This window comes from Nelusetta ayraudi, unplaced genomic scaffold (genome assembly GCF_046127955.1).
Source record: "Nelusetta ayraudi isolate G7.1 ecotype Tasmania unplaced genomic scaffold, CSIRO-AGI_Nayr_v1 ptg000068l, whole genome shotgun sequence".
Classification (NCBI taxonomy): Eukaryota; Metazoa; Chordata; class Actinopteri; order Tetraodontiformes; family Monacanthidae; genus Nelusetta; species Nelusetta ayraudi.
In genome coordinates this window covers 1,518,866-1,540,247 of record NW_027466118.1, presented here as the reverse complement: position 1 = coordinate 1,540,247, position 21,382 = coordinate 1,518,866, and the positions used below count along the sequence as shown (strand labels likewise).

Genomic DNA, 21,382 nt, shown 5'->3' with positions numbered 1-21,382 from the left:
TGAAAAAAGCAAACATGACTCACTGTTGTCATGTTCGCAATATAAAAACCTTTTTCGACAGACAAAAAAAGAGGAAACCAAAAGGAAGTAGTTGATGACTTTTCAAGCCAGAAGAAGAGAGAGAGGGGGGGGTGGAGAGAGAGAGAGAGCGAGAGAGAGAGAGAGAGAGAGAGAGAGAGACATGTATGTTTAAATTAAAATAGTAAAACTAAAAACGGGAACACTTACAACACTCAACACTTCACTTTGTTCAACAGTGAAAATTTACAAGTACAACTGGTAGAGTGTTAAAAAGATGTGCGAGGGGGAGGCGTGAAAAGCAGATGGCAGTGATGAAACTTTAAAAAAAACAACAACAATAAAATCAAATAAAAATGGCAAAAGTACTTCCATTCCTTGGAAAAGCAAGCAGGCAAAGGCAAATTAAAAAAAAAAGAAGAAATGCTTCATCGTGTTCGACGTATGACACAAGTTAGTGGTTCAAAATGTATCAAGCCAACGGCGGCATCAATGTTAGCACAGGTACTAGCGGTGCTGCCACGAAAGAGCACCATGTTAGAAATTCAGCTGTTTCTACCATTTAGGGGTCTGGTTAAATTGACATGGATCAAGTTGCTTTAGTTGATTCAGATACTCTGTCAGCATGTTTTTTATTTTTTGGTCTGTGGATGTGGCAGGAAGTAAGAAAAGAAGGCATGCATGACTGCGGTTGGTAGCCAGAGTTAAAAAAGAAAAGAAAAAAGAAAGGAAACAAAGGAGACTGTGTGAGTATAGGACTCCGCCTCGGGTCCGATCCATGTTTGGAGGTTAACGCTTCAAAGACTCAAAGACAAGGTTTTTGGTGGGAGGGGCCATTTGAGAGGATTTTTCTTTTTTTTGTTGTTGTTGTTGTTGTCGTCTTTGGGTTCTCGAAGCCAGTTTGAGTCGCTGCAGTACTCAGTACCTCTACGAGACCAGGAGGAGGCAGAAATTAGTATCACAGCTACCTGTGTGTGTGCACTACGTGTGTGAGGGAGGGGGCGGGGGGGCAGGGCTCTGCTTCAACAGGTGGTGGCCAGCGACTGGTGTATAGGCGGCTGGAAGCAACGAACATGCTCCACCGTGGAACTGTCCGTCTCCACCGCCTTCATGTACTTGTTGAGGATGGCGAAGATCTCGTTGTTGAGGATCTGGTACTTCCTGATGCGGTCCGCCATCTTCTTCAGCGGCTGCAGGGGGAAAAAAAGGAGAAGAAGCGGTAGAAAGTAGAAAAGTAGAAAAGATACAAAAGTCCCTCCTCGTGCATGCAAAGCCGAGTTCACCCACCACGTTCTTGATGATCTCGTCCTTGCCGTCCTGTCTCTGCACTTTGAGGAGATGGTAGCAGAAGTCAAAGAGGTCGAAGCGCCGCTGCTGCCCCAGCAGCACGATGATGGCGCAGCCGGCCCAGTTCAGCCCATCGCCAAAGCACTGTCTGAGAGGTCGAGGACATTGGAATTAAAATTATTGCAAGCAGTGATCGTTAAAAACAAAAACAAAAGTGAAAAAACAACTTTGAAGCCGAAAAATAGAACATTTGCATGTTTTTATTTTCTTTTTTTTAATTCCGTCAGTTGTTTACGAGCCAATGCCATCCAGCCGTGAATGCATCTCCCCTCACAAGGACGTGTGACCGGTGATTAATGGATGCTTTACAAACAATTTGCAGATAATGAAGCGATCACTCATCTCTTCTGATCAAAGAGCTGCACCGCTGACTAAACGCTTTCCTTCTTGCTGGCCTTCAACCAAACACAATCATAAAAAAATAACTGCTGCACCCGCACACCTTCTCTTACAACCACATCGCAGAGGACAAGTTCCTTATAATTATTTTTTTTTTCCCCCTGCAGAAAGGGCTGCAGCGCTGGAAAACACAGCCAACAAGTCTGTTTGCTTCACAGAGAAGCTCAGCTCTGTTTGAATTTGACTTGCTGTATTTCAGGTTGGACGCCAAGGGTTAGCAGAAACGTTTGCAAAAAAACAAAAACAAAAAAAAAAAGGCCTCCCGCTTACTCTGCGGTGAACTCGTGTGTGCCGACGGGAATGCAGTAGACAAACTGCATGGCGCTCCACAGGCGGTGGAACTCCATGCACTCGTCCACGTGCATGACGCCGTTGGTGGGCGGCGGCCCGCGCCACACGCCGTCGTGCAGGAAGCTGCGGATGCGCGTCAGGATGACCTCGAACATGGACAGGCCGCAGCAAAGGCGCTCTTTGGTCAGGAGGTCCCCCTCGCGTGCAATGGCAATTTGCTGGGAGAAAGAAAGAGAAAGAACTTGTACTTCTTCCTATCCCCTTTCAAACATGAGAAACATTATTTATCTTGTATTTATCTGGTGTCTGCTTTCTTCTGTTGGTTGCTGACGTCACTTTTTTAAATTTGCTGTTTTTTGTTTTTCTTTTAATTTCTTTTTCCTCTTTTACGTCTCTTATTCTTATTACTGTCTTATTTACATGTTCAAAATAAATTAAACCAAATCAAATCAAAGATTACAGACAAACAAGTTCAAGAGTACGGAGCAGCTTTAAGTGTAACACAACCAGGTCGCTTTTATATTGCACAAATTACACGAAGACACGAAAAGCTGCAAAAGCTGTTTTTTGGTTGTCTTTATTCTGGAAAGGGGGGCATAAATGTAAAATACTCAACTACATATAAAATACATAGGATAACTCTCAGATGGCCGACTCACCTGCGGGGTTCCCAACCTCTCAATAAGAGGCACGAGGTGCAGAGGGGCATACTTGGCTTCTAGCCTCTTCATCCTCACCTCCAGTCTTTCCCCCTCTGCATTCAACACACAAGACCAAGCAGGGAGCTAGAGAATCTGCACCAACTCTGGAAACTTCCCTCTATGCTGCCAACCCCCGCGACACAGTACCTTTGATGTAAACTCTGGGCAGGATGTTCTGGAAGGGGGCGGCGTGGAGCAAGTCGCACACTTCTTCCTGGGACTGAGGTTCAAGCACAACGCAGGGGAGGTCATTTCGCAAAAGAAGTGATGCATGCAGCCTCAAAGATTTACCGACTACTTTACAGTGCATGCAGCACGCCATGCGACGCATGCACCAAATTCACAGCGCGCACCGATATGGACCCCCTATGAAACACGGCGAATGTTTGAGGTTGAAGGAAAAGCGCAGCTGAGCTCCGCGCTGTGAAAGCGAACAGGGGGATTACTTAAAATTACCTACAGTTTACACAGAGAGGGGGTGACAGAACTGAGAGCTGTGTCTGTTTTATGGCGCCGTTTATCTGTCCATAATTGCAGAGAAGTATTAGCGAGATTAGAATTGGTCACACTCTTTTAAGCACAGCATCCCATCTAATCTGGTTTACCAGCACGGGGTCAAGTTTACAACCATCAGTGGGCGGCTAGTAATGGTGTTTGGCTAATCAGGACAACGAGGTGTGAATTAGACCCAAACTAGACAAGCAGCAGCAACACTAAAGATGCTGGAAAGGAAGAGTCATGCAAAGTAGAGGGGAAAAAAATTGCAACGGTGTCCCAAATTTCATATTTCGTAGCTGTGTAATTAATTATTATTATTGTTAACATTATTGTTCACACACACACAAAAACTAACAGAGTTATGGCAATGTAGAAGTGTTAGCATGATAGCAACATTAGCATTCGCTAGCTAGTGCACCTGTAGCGAAAGTGGCACATTTGTGGGCTGTGTGTCTTGTCAACATTTAAAACATAAATATAAAAAAAAAAAAAATATATATATATATATATATATATATATATATATATATATACATATATATATATATATATATATATATATATATATATATATATGTATTGTTTTTACGGCCTCTTAGCAACTTCACACAGTACAGTAGTGCATGCAGTGTTCTTGACTTTAAGTGCGCCACAAGGTACTGAGCTGCACTGCTACAAGCTAATTGTGGAAGTATGGGATTTGGAACACAATTGCAGGCGGTCAGAGTCAAATCATAGTCACTAACAACCAAAAGAAATCCATGCAAGTAGAGATAAAACAGGACAGAAACAGCCAATGCAGATTTACAAGCGTCTTGAGAGAGTTCAGACCGACCAACCAGAGACGTGCTATCACCTTTTCCAAGGGTGGCACTGACCAAAAGATACCATGCAACATGCAACATCTGCTAAGTGGGTGGCTCTGTGTGTTTGTTTTATTTACTATCTTGATAAAATTTTAGTTTTAAGAATCAACATGACATCAGTGTTAAATATGCCCAGCAGAGTAGTAAGAAGCTGAAACTTTTTTTTTTTTTTTTTTTTTTAGCTCTTTTGGCTGATTGAATGGGATGTGAAATTGTGAGTGTCAAAGTAAAATTGTCAAACACAGCAAACCAGAGAGAAAAGAAATGAGAAACTATGGAAAAAAAGGCAAATTTGGCCTCTGCCTAGTTTCCATACTAACAACAACACCTAAATCCTTACCACCTGTGGTTGCCGCCAGCATGAAAGGAAAAACAGTAGAATTGTGTTTGAGAGAAGCAAAGTCAGCGGTTATTGGTCATGATTATCAGAAGAACTTTGATTGAGCTTTAGATGGAAACTGCCAGAGAAACAGTCCTTTGGTCACCACCGCAACAACATGGTGCTCAGTGAGGGAACTTTTCACTGGGAAGGATGTCTACTAATGTTGTGCAGCTCAATACCCAAATACTGCCATTTTGTTATACCAGTGTTTGTCTATTGATTGACTCCCACAATACATATATCGACACATATCAAATCAAGAATCACCAAGGGAGCTTTTACTTTGAAAGACGTGCCTGCATTTTCTAAAGAAAAAAATAATAATTCTAGTGCTTGGTTGCCACTGAGATGTAAATAAGGAAATGTGTAATTCAGTCACTGTGTGGCTTTAATTTGAAACAGGCAAAGCTTTTTTAAAAGGGATCAGCATTGTCACCGGCACTGCCAACTTTGGCTCGACTTAGCGTCCAACTGGAATACAAATAAGTGGTATTTGCAGGTCGCTCAGCCGCAGGAGTGGAGGTGAGGGGACGGTGAGGGGACGGTGGGAAAGGTCTTACCAGCGCCTGTTCAATGAGCAGGCAGAAGAGGATGGCATTCCCCACCTCCCTTAAGCTCTGGAAGACATCTGTCTTCAGCTCGGCATACTCTATGATGTCCTTGAGCTGATGATGGAAGAATTCCAGGATGCCTGGAATGGCAGGAACAGAACAACAGCGGCAGTGTTGATGATCACGCAGCTGATATTAAATGAAGGCACAGTTTGAGGTCGGCGTTTTGGATGCGCGGTTAGACACCAAAGCATCCTCTCACGCTTCATTATGTCATTGGTAATCTTTGGCTGACTCCGCTGCGGCGGCGGGGGTAGCAGCAGCAGCAGCCGTGACCCACATTGTGTCCCATGGACTGCTGACTGTACGATGGCAGGTGATAAGCCACATACGGAACTCTGAGTACAGAACATTAGTAATCTAGAGATTACTAAAGCCTCCTGGTAGCATCTGACTGGCCTCTAATCTGAATGACCACGGTGCACTGGGGCGTGAAAGCGCTCAGGGGTCAGGGGTCAACTGCGCACACCTGGTCAGAGTGTAAAAAAACTCAATAGATAATGCATGCAGTGTATTGTTTTGCTATCCTGCAGTGCATAACAAACACAAGATTTTTTTCTTGCCAACTTTAAAAAATAATAATTTCTATCTATCCGTCCGTCAATCAAAGAAAGATGGATAGATAGGTGAGAGACACATTATTGGTTGAAAATTTTGCTAGTAAGTGCATTTTGAACAATACGGGACATATAAGTGACCCAATAAAGTTAAATTTGTCATAACTCCTTTCAGTGTTTCCTCTGGAAAACATGCTTTTGCTGAGATCTGTATGGATGGTTTACCTCAATACTGTCACATGCAATACAGTACATTTGACTGAATGGTTAATAAAACTGGAGCAATGTCACAAAGACATCATGCCAGGGGGGAAAACACATTAGGGCAGATACATAAACACTGCTATGTACCTGGTAGAATTAAAGTAGATTTTTGGGACACGTGGTGCAAATATCACCCCAATAATGTAAAACCAATCAACTCCGATCACGTTATGAAATGACTGGAGACCGAGGGGCTCACCTGGGGAGCCGTACTCGTGGCGCGGCAGGCGGCAAATCTTGGGCATGACTTCTATCAGAGTCTTGACGTACTGAAGAATGGTGCCCTGCAGCTGCGGAGAGGCAGAGGAGACGGATGGAAGAGAATTTTCTCAGAGAGCGGAGGGAGCGTCGCTGGCTGGGAGGGAAGGCGGCGCGCTTTTAGGGACGGGGCTACAAATGAAGACGGATACCAGGCTCTTGACAATCTTGAGCAGTTCCTCCATCACCACGGCGATGCCCTGGTAGCCGAGCAGACGGCAGATGGTCTTGAAGTGAGGCGGGCCGACGAAGTTCCTGTAGGAGCTGTATATGTGGGAGTAGGCGATGTTGAGGGGCTGCAGAGGGAGAGAGGCAGCGTGAAGCACAAACAGGAGGGGTCTCTTTTCCCTGCTCTGAGATTGAGATTCCCCAGAAGGACGCTCGTTCGTTACCTTGGACCCGTAAAGGTAGTAAGGCTGCACGTTGGCCGGCTTATCTCGCTGAGGCTCTTGGGTGAAGGGGATCGCCGTGCGTACAAAGCTGCAGAGACAAAGAGAACCAGCGTGTTGCATTTCATTTCATTTAATTCTTTGTTTCAGAAAAACAACTTAATATAAATAGAAACGTTCTCCGGTTTAGAGTGACAGGGAGCAGAAAGAAGACTAATGTTATTACATCGGCCCCTTTTTCTACAGAAATTCATTTACAAAGAACATGATTTAAAAAAACATCAACAACAGGAACAAAAAATAAATAACATAAAATAGCTGCTGGCCAACAGACTGTCACACTACACACAACATATTTCATTATATTTCTTTAACATACTAGCTTTAATTATTTGTTTAAATGTTATGTTTGATTTGGATTCTTTGGTTTCTTTGTTCAGATTGTTCCATAAACTGATTCCATTTACAGAAACACAACGTTCCATCAATTTCCTCCTGAATCTTGGATTTTTAAAGATCTCTGTTCCTTTTAAGGCAAACTTTCTCTTTTTTCAAATTGTTTCTCAATGTTGATCACTCAGCAGTTGATTGAATTATGATAGGTAGATGTTGCTTCTCATGCAAGTTTTAAGTGCTCCCCCACAAATATGTAGCCCAACTGAAAATTCCAGAATTTCTTTTTTTTTTTTTTTTAGCTGCGAAACCATGGCTGTACAGACCGATTCGTGGATCCGTTGTAGCAATAGTTGGGCAGGAAGTCGAAGTTGAGCTCCCAGAAGACATGGAGCGTGATTCTTCCGTAGGGGGCGGACACATTGTGGTTGGCCTCGCGGAACATGGCGTCGAAGCTGTCCAGGGTCATGTGCTTGCACAGCAGGCGGTGGGTCAGTCTGTTGATCTCCAGCAGCCACTCCAACTCCTGACGGGAAAGAAAACAGGAAAAAGGAGGATTTTGGTGCGAGTGCGAGGAAAAAAAAAAAAAAGGCAAGCACAGCTTAGCTTAGCTTAGCTTAGCCACGACACTCTGTGAGGTTTTGCTACTGATCTCACCACTATGGAGGTAAGGTCTTCGCTCTCGAAGCGACTGATGGCGTGGTCCAGAGACTTGTACATGGCTGCAGAAATCCTCTGAGTGATCAGGCGGTTGAGGTCGATGGAGCGACCGAGGAGCTGCAAAACGCACAAGGAAAGAAAAGTTTGGAGTCACGTGATGTTGAAGACGATACAGCAGTTACCTTGAGAAATGGAAAAAAAAACAGTGTGCTTATTGTTGTCGTCAGCCTGGTCAGCCATTATCAGCTGATAACACACGGTGCTTTGGGGGATGAAAGCAGCATAAAAAAATATGCAGTGCAGTGTGTTTAGGCTGATAAAAAAATAAACATTTTTAAGGGGCTAATTAATGTAGCGCGAAGCAATTTTTTTTTTATTGCAAGCCCGTGGTCCAAGAATCTTCCAACATCCAACAACAAAAACATTTGTTAACAATTATGATGAATTGTTGAATTATGATGAAAAATTGTTTTTACACCAGAGTCAAAACTGCACTGAATAAACAATAAACCGGACACACACAATAATGTGCAATAATGGAACGTAGCGCAATAACCGTAGAATGTGATAATGATGAATGTGGTAAGTGTGTTGTGAGACATGTGTCTTTATTTTCTTTTGGTTGGTTAGTTTGGTATGGTTTTATCAGTTAGGTTTTACTAGTATTTATACCTAATTAATTTAATTCACAGTTCTTTTAGTCTTTATAGATCTACGAGACCTGCGCACAGAAGGAAGGCACTTTTTAATTTTGTTGTACTTCATTTTAGTAATGTTAGTTTACTTAATTGACTAATTAATAATGAATTAATCTCAATTCATTCATTCATTCATTTTCCATACCGCTTCTTCAATTCAATTCAATGGACGTTTTGGTGACAGAAGGTACCTGCACGTGTCTCTGCTTCAGCAGCGTCTCGTAGCGGTTGGACGGAGGGTACGGGATGATCACGCCGTAGTTTTTACACTCCGCCCGGAATCGCTTGTCCAGGAGAACGCTGTGAGAGACACACGACACATCGTAATTCAGTCAATAACTTGATAAAAAAAATAAAAAAAAAATGACTTCAAACCTCTCCTACCTTCCAGCCATCGCTTTGTAGTAGGCGAATATCTGATCTGCCAACTTGTAGACAAACTGGTCGAAGCAGAGGTTGACCTAGGAGGAAGAGAGGCTGCATTACTGCGAAAGTAAGAGCGAGAGTATGGACGGAGGGAAAAATTGAACGACCCCTCGGCTTTACCTCGGCTTCGATCTCGTCGTACAGGAACTGTTTCTTGAACTTGGTGAGAGCGTAGTAGCCGCTGTCGTTGTACAAGTCCAGGGGATACAGCACATACCTGGAGAGAGGAGGGAGATGGGAGGGCTGCAGTCGAGCCACACAGAGCAACAATACAATACAATACAATACAGTCTGCCTGTTTGTGCCCCTTACTCCATCATGGAGGGCTCCTTGGTCTCCAGGATGTGGTCGGTGAGGATCCACGGCATGGACATCTCGATGGGGAACTGGATCCGGCGGCCCATGGTCAGCTCCAGGAAGAACTCCCGGAACCAGAGCTGGGAGAGGTCGCAGCACTGCTGCAGGGCCTCTGCACGGCCAGCAGGGGGAGCAGAACATAAGATGAGACCATGTCAGGGATATTAAAAAGAAAAGAAAAAAAGGAAGACACGTCGGACGCTGAGCATTTGCACCCACCGCTGAAGTTGAGCAGGTGCGTGAAGAAGAAGGACTGCTTGTGGAAGTCCTCTATGGCCACCACGATGGGGCCGTCCAGGCTGCTGCGCAGGGTCTTCTTCGAGCCGCTCTTGTCTGCGATCAGCGACTCCAGCATGGTGCGCACCATGTACAGCTGCAGGGACGAGTCCATAAACACCACTTAGGGTTTTTTTCACTGAGGAGCTGAAGCTCACAGGGTTCTAGTAAGTTCTAGTGCTCGGCCGGCTTGGACCAGGTCCTACCTGTGTGCTGGAGGGTCCTACAGCCCGACGTGGCACTTTGATGTCGAAGCCACCCTTGGGGTCTTTCTCCCCTCTGAGGCAGGGGTCGTTTGGAGGCTCCCTCGCTCCCTCCCAGTCGCACACGGTCTTCCGAATGGCCTGCAGGACGCTGCAGCAAAAGTCCCAGTGATACCATTTATGTTTATTTGATCAGATCAGATTACAGTGGACATGCGCGTGTGTGTGTGTGTGTACCTAATGAGGACGTTCTTCTTCTTGCGCACTGCCTGCCGCAGCGGCTCTCTGAGTGTCATCTGGGCAAAGTCCTGCAGTGCTGCGTAGATGGTGTTCCTGATGGCCTGGTTGAACACCGACTCCATCCGACCCATCAGGACCTGCGCAGTTCATGACAGAGCGCCATCAGCAGGCCATCAGAGGAATCATTCAACAGGCTTTGTTGTTATCTCAAGAGAGGATATTAAAAATGTGCTGTGCAGTTTTTCTGAGTAATGTGTTTTTCTGACAAATTTTCCCCCATTTTTCGTGTTAATATTTTCAGCCCTGTTTTTTTTGTTTTGTTTTGTTTTGTTTTGTTTTGTTTTTTTAAATTATCGTGATACTTTGAAATCCCGCAAGAAATCCGTCAACCTGCAAGAGACTCCCGGATGATCTCAGATCCCAGGTGCCTGCGTAGTCGACAAACTACGGTAATGCTAATACCATCTGTGTGACTTAAAGACAGGAACATCTCCCAGTGGCTTAAACCCAAGTCAAAGTAAAACTTGATTAAACTAAACAAGCTGGCCATGTTTGCTTCCACTAAATCCATCTCTCAATAAAGGAATAGATGCTATTGTTTCAGATGCTCTCTAAAAAGGGATTAGTCCGAGAAAAAAGATTAGTCCGAGAAACAGAAAAGAAAAAAAATCATTCTGAAGAAACACTGAAAAAAAAGCACTCCAAAAATCTGAAAAAAATACCCCGAAAAACCAACCATAAAAATATATTACCCCAAAAAACAGAGCTTTTGATCCAAGTGAATGCAATATGTATTAAAATATAAGAATGTTTTCCTTTTTTTTCTTATTGTGCAACAGCTACTTCCAACCAAGCAACTGAGAACTTGGATCAGAACAGCACAGGAGGTTTCCACCTGATCAAAGGTCATCTGTGCCTTCTGTGAGTTCCGTTGTCGACAGTTCACAGTTCCTCTTAATTCATCCTCTATACGGAAGACATCTTGGTATCGCATATCCATCTTTCCACGAGGCTCGAAGTCACCGAGAGGATTTGCCCCGACATGTTCGGGCTACGTTTCGAAAGGCGACGGGCGCTAATTGTGTTTGGTTTGGTCATCTAACCCTTAGTTCAGTACGAAAGCGTGGGGGTCCACACATACCTGCAGCCCCTTGATCATGGCGATGACCTCCACCAGGGCAAACTTCTCCTCGCTGGTGTAGTTGTACCGCGTGGCTCGCTCGTACTCCTCCGCCGTGCCCGGACAGTCCTTGTTACAGAACTTATCAGTGGGATGGACCAACTTCCACGAGTACTGCAAGACACAAGGAAGAGTTAAAAAAAAAAGGGGGGGGGCGGGAGGGGGTGGATAAGAACTTCTCATTTAGATCAACGCACTACCACAGTACACATACCACTTCCATCACGTGCGTGCTCCACTTGGAGAGCAGCTGCAGGCCGCGCAGCGCCAGGTCGAACAGCTCCCTGTACTCCTCGTCCGACTTCTGGCTGTCCAGGCCCGAGCCGGTCACCACCTCGCTGTTGCTGTAGCGCGCCAGCTCGGAGATGAAGCGGATGTGGTCCTCCCGGATCTGCACCATCTGCTCGCACAGGTTGTACTGGGGCGAGATGCTGCTCTGGGTGCAAGTCCACCTGCAGGAGAAAAAAAAATAATGGGGGCGTCACAGAGGTCCAGAGGCATCTGCTTTTTTTTTTTTACATGAGCGGTTGACTGTTTGAAGGTGTCATCTTACTTGGACTTGTTTTCTTCATAGTGAGCGCTGGTCTCGATGTAGCGGGACAACTCGATCTGCATGTCTCCAAACAGGGGCACCACTTGAAGCTGAGAAGTGAAGAAAAAAAAAATCCAATCATCAAAGTTGTTGCGCATGCAGATGAAACTCTAGATGATGAAAGAGATGCAAATGAGCCCCAAAGCCTTTACTTTGAAGAACTTGTCAATCTTGCTCAGGTTGATCCTCTTTTTGGCGTCCAGCTTGTAGATGTTACTCACGTTCCCGTCCATCAGGTAGAGACCGAAGCCCATCACCTGTCGCCAACAGAGAGGCAAGATGTTGTGGGGGCACAGGACAGATGGACGGCTAGAGGTCAGGCCACTGGCCGTGCACGTACGCAAGTGTGTGTGTGTATGTGTGTGTGTGTGTGTGTGTGCGTGGGTTGAACAAAAAAAAAAAAGTGTTCCTACCTTAAGCAGCATGTGTTTCTCGCTGGGAGTCAGATACATTTTGTTCTCGTAATAGTCGACACAGATGTTGACAATGTCTGCCAGCAGCTCCTCATAGCCAGGAATCACCTCCAGTTGCTGGTGCAGGCACTGTGTAGACAGGCAGAGGCACTTTAGTTCAGAGTGCGTGTGTGTGTGTGTGTGTGCGTGCGCAGATGTACAGGAAAGAACACCATCTACACATAATTTAAGTTAAAAGTCCAATTATATGCAAGATTTTCAATGATCAGTGTTATGAGCAATCACTTGTAACCTATTTTTTATCACTCGCACTGATACTCAAGAGGTGCTCACTCTCCGTAACCAGCATGTTCTTGTCCCCTCCAAAACATGTGGGAGGTACAAGAAAGCCTCCATTATAGCTACAGGCTGTAAACAGAGGGCTAAATATGTATTTTTCTTTCCATGTCAGCAATTTCTTTGGATCACGTCATCATGTGAGCATACTTGTACAAAAATCTGTGAGGACCCTGCAAGGGGTTATCATGTGGTACCTTTCAGTGGGGATGAACATTGTGAAAAGGAAAACTTAAAAAAAAAAATAAATAAATAAATAAATACTTGAAAATCTAGAAAATAAAAAGGTTGAAGATGTTTGCATTTTTAGGGTCCAGGCATCATTTAATTGCAAGACAGCACAACATTCAAGGTGTAGGTCAAAAATAATGCCATACTGAATTCCATGCTGAATTCCTCGCCTATTTGAACATGGCATTGTCATTTAGAATTGCATAAACAGATGCAATCTTTACCAGAGAGGTAAATGGTCCAATCAGTAATGAGGCTGAAATATGACTCTGTGCAAAGGAGAAACTGAACAATCCTTTGGAATCATAAGCTCTTTTGGGGAGGTCCCCTTCCATAATCATAGACCTTGAAACCTGGGGAGTCTCCCTACTGACCTGAGTGATCCTGTTGTGGTTGGCCAAGAACATGGAGAGGTTCTGGGACTCCTGGATGGACTGCGGGTCGGCCATCTTCCTCAGGAACTGCGCCGCCCTGAAAGCAAAGGAAGAGCGTCTCTAGTCTTTACTCCTGCTAGGATGTCCCACCTCTGAGAGTCAGGCTCCACTCCGCTCTGCTACCTCTTGTAGGCCGAGTGGTCGTTCTTGACGCTGCACTTCATGTTCTTCAGCTCGTCCAGCACCGCAAACATGTTGATGAACTTGCCCAGGGTGAGCAGGTAGGCCTCGGACACAAAGTCCTTCCTCCTCTCGGCATGGCACAGGCGCTTGACCTCACTGCAGAAGCGTTCTATGGCTTTTCGCTGCAAAGGGAAGAAAAGGGAAAGGGATTTTCTGAAATTGCCTGCGCGTCAGAGGTCAAAGCAAGAGGTCGTCTGCAGGATTTTACCTGGAAGTACATGAACTTCATGAGCTTGGTCACTTCGGGCTCGAGCACTTCCACCGTCTTCTCGTAGATCTCCACTCTGTTGGGCTGCTCGTTGCATTTCACCTAGTGAACACAAGAGGGAGCTGTCACACAGCTTGACCTTGCAGCAGTTGCACTCATTGTCCCCAACACCTCACATTTAAGCGCTGATACAGGGTGCCAGAAGATCAGTTTGACAAGATGTGTGTGATGTTGCACTGCTTTCGAATCATTTGTTAAAATTTTATTTAAAAAAAAAAGAAGAAAAAAAAAGTAAAAAAATAATTGACATGCCACAAATGCCAAATTGACACAACATTCTTCTTGGAAAACATTTATTTTATCTGCATATTCAGGAAGCTGGCAGGCATGAAACAGACATTTCCAAAATAGTTCAAGCAGATGTAAATTTAAATTCCTGGATTTGGTATAAGACACACAAGGCTAAAAGGTCACTAGCATCAGGGAAAGGTATTTTTAACTGGACTGGAGATAATAAAGGACATCCACACACAGGATTAAGGCTGCTGAGACTAAGAGAAGAAGTGACAAGCATATTTTCGCAGCAATGCAGTAAAAAAAATATGCAGATTATTTATTTCTTCATAGTCACGGGCGTTGGACTACTTGCTTTCAAGACAGGACCCCTGTGTGGTAGCGTTCTACCGTGAAGTAACGCCGTTTTACTGTACACTGTCACTATAATGTTGACTAAATGTACAGGCTTACTGCAAATATTCTACATGTCGCATGCAAAAAGAAAGTTGGTGTTTATTGGGGTGGTGGGTTGTCTGTACTGACTGAAGACATTTCAGAAGTATAATCACGATAGTGTGATTGTGGGACACAGTGATAGTGCATCCCGTGTGAGGTTCCGTGGCTCACCTGGGGGATGGCTCGGGAGCAGCTCCTCCAGGTGTAAAGCATCACGGCGTACTCGTGTCCTTCCTCCAGCATCTCGTTCTGCACAGATCAAAGAAAACACCCAGTGGAGACATGTTTGGTTCTTCACCAGCAGAGGGAGCAACACTCCTCCTCCTCCTCTTTATCTTCTTTTCCCTCCTCCATCTTCCCCTTCTCCTAGTACCCCTCCTCATCTTTTTCCTCCTCTTCCTCTGCCTCCTCCTTCTTATTCCTACTCCTCCTCCTTCTCCTAATCCTCTTTCTCCTCCTCCTCCTTCTCTGCTGCCTCCTCCTTCTCTTATTTCTAGTCTCCTCATCCTCCATCTCCTCCTACTTCTCTTACTCCTCATCCTGTTATTCCTCCTTCTCCTTCTCGTATTCCTAGTCCTCCTCATCCTACATGTCCTCTTACTTCTCCTACTCCTCATCCTGTTATTCCTCCTTCTCCTTCTCTTATTCCTACTCCTACTCCTCCTCCTCTTACTCCTCCACCTCCTACTCCTTTTCTTAATCCTCCCCTCCTTCGCCTGCTCTTCCTCCTCCTCTTTCTCATCCTCCACCTCCTCCTCAACCCCCTTCTTCTTTCTTTTCCTCTGCCTCTTCCTCCTCCTCCTCCTCCTCCTCCTCTTGGAAAAGAACGAGAAGGCTCACATGCCCAGTGTGTTTTTTCTATGAATGGGTCCCCGCGAGGGTTTCAGAACAGAAACATCTTTATTTATTCATTTTTTTCAGAAGTAGGTGAGAACGACTTGAGCAGTGCTCTTTTTGAGCAGCTAAAGCAGCTAAAGTGGGACTTCCTGTTTTGTTTTTTTAAACACACAAAGGTTAAATTAAGCGCCACTTCTCTTTGCCAGTCGCATCACGCTCTCCATTCATTCACCGTCAGGGCAGAGAGGTTTACAGGTCCACTGCCTGACTGATTCACCGCAGAGTGATGGAAGAGTGTGTGAGTGTGTGTGTGTCTCTATGAGTGTGTGTGTGTGTGTGTGTGTGTGTGTGTGTGTGTGTGTGTGTGTGTGTGTGTGTGTGTGTGTGTGTGTGTGTGCGAGCTGGGCCAAGTCCTGAACAAAAGCACCAAATGATAATCAGCTGGCTAAAGAAAAAAAAACAAGGCTCTCTTTAAGGATGCGACGCTCCTTAAGCTCGGATGTGTATAAAAGCTGATTTATACCCACAGACAGAAGATTATTATCGGCACACAAAGCGCGTTGTGTGTTGTGTGTTTGTGTCTGTGCGCTGGTGACAGTGTATCGCTGGTGTCTCACCATGCTGGAGTGGACCGTGGCCTGCTCGATGTAGCGCGCGATGCCGGTCACAAACGCGTTCCTGTCTTCGAAGTTTGTGTCGAAATTAGCCTGCGGGGGAGATGAGGGAGGGTCAGAGCGGCAAAGCGCAGGGAGGGTCGGAAATGATTGCGTTTTGAAATGAAACGGCAGCGCCCGCCCCACCTGGTACATGATGGAGGAGGGCGGCGGCTCGATGCACGGCTGCTGGTCCGGCAGCGGCAGCTCCTCCAGCAGGTCCACATTGGACAGGGCATCCTCCAGGGTCACGTGGGTCGTCATTGTAGCGAGGCGTCACTCACACAAAACCGCAGACTGAGGACGATATTCAAACAGAGGGAGGAAGAGCATGTCAGAGACGCAAAGGAGGAAAGAGGAAGCTCCGCCGAGACAGAGGGCAGAGCGTGCAAAGTTTACCCCGAATACGCAATTCGCCAGGAACTGGTGCAAGGCTGCGAGGCTGAAGCTTCAGGGAGAGGAATAAATGCGGGGGGGAAATTGACTACAATGGTTCTGGAGGTCCAATAATGCTTCCGTTTCTCATCCAGGACACAAGCAGAGCAGCTAACTGCAGATACCGATTTAGAAAGTTGCATGTTTAGCCCTCTGTTGATGATGTTTTTTACTGCACCTACCAAAAAAATAAAGAAGACTGTTTCAGAGGGTGGGACAAAAACTTACTGTCAGAAAACATGGGGAATTTCTTATGCACAATATTGGACCTGAAAGAATGCTGGAAGCAGTTGAGCTGAGAAGATAAATTCACAAAAGGGGGCAGAGGGCAAAAATAATTGCATTATTGAAAAAAACCAAACATTGAAAGGTTTGATGGGATCACATTGATGGTCTTGATCCTTCCCTTCAACAGCAGTTCTGCCACATTCACCCTTTTTGCATATCTAGATGATTCCACTTCCTCTTTGCAGCCCCCTTTCTTTCTTGACTCTCCCTGCACCTGTAACCTCTGTATCCGTCACCAGACTGACAGGAAGTGGAGAGGCCCCCTAGTTCTGTTTCTGTCTCTCCTTGAAGCGTTATGAAACTTCTCAAAATGCCCTGACCGAGAACTCAAGGAACCAATCTGAGAGATGAACCATCGTGCTGCTGGTCTCACCCCACCCCAACCATTTCCCATTTCCCATTTCCAACAGCTGCTTCGAGCGAGCGAAGGCACACGTACATATATTTGATAGCTTGGCTTGCGAGCAGAGCTGATATTTCAACGGCACCCTTCCTCAATTTTGAAACACCTGCCCAGCTGGTGCGGTGCGCCTGCTCTCACCAGCCTGTCACGCGCCTACACGGAAAAACTGAATTTTTACGTCTGACCTGGCAGACGGGGCTGGCGCACAGACGATAATCGGATTAATATTCGCACGGAGAGGCGAGTGACTCCAAGTCCAGACGTCAGGCAGACCTGAGAAACTGCAGGCAGATAAAATGAAAATGGGGCCGTTTGTCCTCTCGGTGCCAGAGGCAGACACGGAGCTCAGCAATTATACGTGGACGCTGGAATTTGTCAAGTTAGAAAACTGTTGTTGTTCGACAGAGCATTCGTTTTTCCTCATTTGAGAGCTGGAAAACAGGCAAACGGTCATTTGTTGAACCATCTTTTGATTAAAAAAGCCCAAATGTAACAAAAGGAGTATTATCTAATCCAATGATGGCAGTTATATTTGTGCATTAGTAGTTTTTATGGGGTGAGTTTTTGGTGACTGACTGAGGAAAGACGTCGAAAATGGAAGAATTGCCATCTGCAGTCTGAGGCAGATTTATGGCACAGAAAAATAGACCAGGTAAGACCAGGTCATACCTTCACTGAGAGAAGACTTGATCAGAGAGACCCTTTCTGTTGATCACTGCCGTCAAACCCATCACAATGGTGTGAGTTGGTTATTAAACAAGGTTGTTAGATTTCCCACAACAAGTAAAGCGACTGGTTGTGTTCCAATGACGCCCGCGTTCCAGAACTCTCTGTGATTGACTTTTAAAAGGAGATGTGCACGCCGTAGGTGACGTTCGGTGATGTGTGTATTTGCCTCTGCCATCAACCCATCACACTGGTGTGAGTTGGTTATCAAACAAGGTTGTTAGATTTCCCACAACAAGTAAAGCGACTGGTTGTGCTCCAATGACGCCTGCGTTCCATGATTGACTTTTAAAAGGAGATGTGCACGCAAGTGACGTTCTGTGATGTGTGTTCTGTGATGTGCATTTTCCTGATAATTGGAATCTACAGAGAGAAATGACAATACATAGGTGATGCGGGCAGTTCTATAAGAATAAAGCTTTCGTACGTTTCGTTCAAAAGAATGAATGAATGAAACGCAAAGCCCATCAAAACAACTTTTGATTTTCACCACGTCTCATCATCACAGTGCCTGACAAGAGCGCATTACGTCGCAAGGTCAACCAACCACAGTGGTGCATTACCTAGATATATTTCCTCCATTCTGTCAGCTGATGTCTATTTTAAATTACTCAGACTCAGTCCGGCCTGCAGAAAAGGAAACAGCTCTGCGGTTGCGTCAGACAAACAAACACGCTCAGCGCTGCTACCGACCTCCCATCTGTGCTCGGGAATACCGACGGACCGAGGGAGGGAGGGAGGGAGGGATGCAGGCTGGAGCTGGAGCCCTGGCTGGCTGAGTAAACTTTCCCACCCACCCCCCATTTGTATGAGCGTGAGTGACCGTGTGTGTGTATGTCTTTACAATGCAATGGGCCCCACTTTGGTTCCTCGCTGCACAGCAACCTCGCTGTAGGCCGCGTTCAAACGTGCAACTCTTTCAGAGAATCGGCACAATTGTCAAAGGATGCAGCCGGCGGTTCAGAGGGTATTAATATCTAGCTAAAAGAAGTGAAAAAAAAAATAAACAGAAGGACCAAATAGTGCATCGGAAAGGGTACAAATGGATGCTAAGGAAGCCGGGGGTCTGGGTTGTACTACTAGCCATCCATGTGATGCATCCAGCCTGAGAGAGAGACACAGAGTGAGGGGAAAGTGTGTCAGTGCCGGGGTCACGCCACTCGCCCGGCTTTTCCCCCCCTAAGGCTGGCTTTGTAACATATATTCATCCCCACAATGGGATCCCGACATGGAGGAGCGAGGGGTTTAGAAAATGCGTGTGACCACTCGATTACACACACACAAACACGCCGACGTCATGTGTCAAGGGAGCGTTGCGTGTCATGTGAAAGACACCGACGGAGGGAAACTGCTGCCGCTGCCGCTGCTGCTGCTGCTGCTGCTACTGCTGCTGCTACTGCTGCTGCTTCAACCCGATCCCTCGACAACATGCAAACAGGGGGGTCACATGACCACACCTGCCAGGAAAGAACCCTCGCACACTGGCCTGCGACCTCCTCCACAGGTTTTCACGTTGGGGTGCACAACTGAAACATGACGATGTCTGAAAATATGTTTTTTACGTTTGCTCCGTCTGCATCTTTTACTTCAACTTCCCCCTTTCTCTGCTTGTTTGGCTTCCTTTTAGCATTACCGTCTGTCTGACAGTCAGATATAAATATCAACCAGTTTTTCCAGTACAGCTGTGGGAATCTTTGCCTTAGCCAAATACACCAGCATGACATTGTCTCAAGCCTCGTGATGCCTGCAAATCTTCAAAAACCATCTTCAGAGGCATTTTACGTTGAAAAGGAGGAGGGAAATGAACCTTTTACCTGTAATGACAGACGATTTAAAGAGCCATCGAATTACACGGACACCATTTCTGATGCAACACGTCCGCCCGTTTCTCTCAGGCAGGAAGGAATCCCACATTTTGATGCTTAGGAGGAGGGCGTCACGTTCTGATGGTTGGACCTCTCTCCGGCTAGGCTCGGCTCGGCCGGGCACGGCACGGCACGGCCAGCCTTCATCATTACATCACTGCAACAAACGGGCACATCGCCCGGCCCGCCACTTGCTAGTTCAGGGTTATTAGGTTGACACGTCGCGCTACACTAGGGCCTGCCCGTCAGATCGAACTGAGTTTGTGTGGAGACATGCGAAACGGAAGTGGGTGAACCTGTCGTTCGTGCATCAGCAACACACGCCAGAGAGACGGTGGAAGGGAGGAAAGCGACGTTTTAACGCGTTCCTGACTAGTCGGCGCCCTCCGACGGTCAGATGGGTCAAAAACGTGGGGGTAAAAGGGGGTGCCTCGGCGAGCATCTCTGCCCCCCCCCCAAAAAAAAAAACAAAAAAAAAACCTCCGCGTGTATGCAAAGGAGAAGAAGCGAACCGGTTCGGCATTCATTTGATCCCCACCATCACCCGTCCCTGAGTGTGCACACTACACTACACACACACACACACACACACACACACACACACACACACACACACACACACACACACACACACACACACACACACACCCTGGGCACCCTCCGCTCACCCCACCCATCTCGGTGCGAGCTACACGGTGGAAGCTAACGGGGATCCCATTCATCTCGCCGTAAAAGCGGGGACGGCGGGGGGAAAGGCTCACTCCGCTGCGGTAGAACGCGGCCGATTTCCCCGGCTGCCGAACGCCGCGTTCGGTGCTCGAATAGCGGTTCGCCGAGCTAAGTTGAACCGAGAGTGGGAGCAGAAAAATTGTGAAAGGGAGGAGAGAAAGAGAAAACGGTTTCTCCAGCCTTGCAGCCACCATCACTAGACCCAGGCTCGCATCACCATCACCCTCCGTTCATCTTTTTCAGCGATGCGGCTCCATCCACGTACCTGCAAATCGCATGTCTCTCCGGCCGGACGACGAAGACGGTGCCGCGGTTGCGCGACGGCGAATCCGACGTTTTAGCAGCTCTCCCTTTCCTCCCTTTTTTATGATATTTATTATTCCTGCCGCTCCTTTGCACTCCTCAGCTTGAGTCGGCGATTGATGCTCTAGTTTCGCCCAGTGCCTCCCCTCTGCTAATCCACCCCACACAAAGAGCAGAAAATGGCTGCAAGTGCATTTTCTTAAAGGGACAGTCGCACAGAGCGGAGGTGATGGGCAGAGGATGGTGATGCTGGGGATGATAAGGGGGCCTCGCCAGGAATGTCGGCACTGCCCGCTGGAGCATTTATGTGCACATTTGATTCTTTATATGCAATATATAACTATATAAACAGCTTTTTTTTGTGTGTGTGTGTGTGTGTGTGTGTGTGTGTGTGTGTGTGTGTGTGTGTGTGTGTGTGGCCAAGAACTTTATGGAAGATCTGTTCTCAATAAACTAGCTTATAACGTCCTCCACATTCACTTCTGTTTTTCATTCTTAATTCTTTCAATTTTGCTTAGCTTATATGGAATTAAATGAGCTTTTTCTTATTTTTAAGTGACGGTACCCTGAAGGCTTGCGATGACATTGAAACGTTTTTATTTGACAAACATGCACTGCGATACCAAAATTCATCAAGACATTCATGACGTTCATTAAGTCAAGTTTTGTGAACAGGGATTCTTCTTTTATTCATAACAGTAAAAATATATATATACGTGTGTTTTTGTCACTTTGATGTTTCTGCAAATGGCGCCTGGCTTTTCTTTCTTTCTTTTTTTAATTGTCACCGAGTGGGTGATGTGCTTTTCGTGATCTGTCAAATCATATCAAAGAAATCTGAAATCTGAACATGTCTGACATTGACAAAAAGAAAAGACAAAATCTCCAGGCGTAGAGAAAACATTCTCCATTACCTTGTATCCAATAATACAGACAGAATTTTGAAGAAAAACAACTGCTTTATTCTTTATTTATGACTGTTTTGAATTGTGCAAAGTGC

The 21,382-nt window shown here is 46.0% G+C and overlaps 1 protein-coding gene across 2 annotated transcripts; it reads right to left on the bottom strand.

Annotated features, from left to right (window-relative positions):
• Positions 1 to 864: 864 nt before the first annotated feature.
• cyfip2 (cytoplasmic FMR1 interacting protein 2) lies at positions 865 to 20,545 on the bottom strand. Of its 2 annotated transcripts, none has more exons than XM_076041520.1 (30): positions 20,345 to 20,545; positions 15,781 to 15,930; positions 15,598 to 15,687; positions 14,315 to 14,392; positions 13,412 to 13,513; positions 13,144 to 13,325; positions 12,961 to 13,057; positions 12,020 to 12,148; positions 11,759 to 11,863; positions 11,568 to 11,656; positions 11,229 to 11,466; positions 10,976 to 11,128; positions 9,832 to 9,971; positions 9,598 to 9,745; positions 9,335 to 9,488; positions 9,071 to 9,227; positions 8,879 to 8,975; positions 8,717 to 8,793; positions 8,524 to 8,632; positions 7,632 to 7,751; positions 7,301 to 7,500; positions 6,585 to 6,672; positions 6,345 to 6,488; positions 6,134 to 6,224; positions 5,063 to 5,193; positions 2,904 to 2,976; positions 2,715 to 2,809; positions 2,035 to 2,273; positions 1,306 to 1,453; positions 865 to 1,208 (listed from the first exon to the last, which is right to left on the bottom strand). In XM_076041520.1, exons 2-30 carry the CDS (start codon positions 15,895 to 15,897, stop codon positions 1,041 to 1,043), a joined length of 3,759 nt encoding a protein of 1,252 aa, XP_075897635.1. In that variant the 5' UTR covers positions 15,898 to 15,930; positions 20,345 to 20,545; the 3' UTR covers positions 865 to 1,040. The 2 variants fall into 2 exon arrangements, with proteins under 2 accessions (XP_075897635.1, XP_075897634.1); XM_076041519.1 differs by lacking the exon at positions 20,345 to 20,545 and adding an exon at positions 19,300 to 19,714 and having other exon boundaries at positions 2,904 to 2,977; positions 5,061 to 5,193.
• Between the last annotated feature and the right edge of the window lie 837 nt (positions 20,546 to 21,382).

Coding starts and splice junctions, on each gene's coding strand:
- cyfip2 (XM_076041519.1), bottom strand. CDS start 15,897: ATGACGACCCACGTGACCCTGGAGGATGCCCTGTCCAATGTGGACCTG. Junction 13,514..14,314: donor GCTCCCGAGCCATCCCCCAG/GTGAGCCACGGA, acceptor TGTGTTCACTAG/GTGAAATGCAACGAGCAGCC. Junction 2,810..2,903: donor GCCCAGAGTTTACATCAAAG/GTACTGTGTCGC, acceptor TGTTGAATGCAG/AGGGGGAAAGACTGGAGGTG.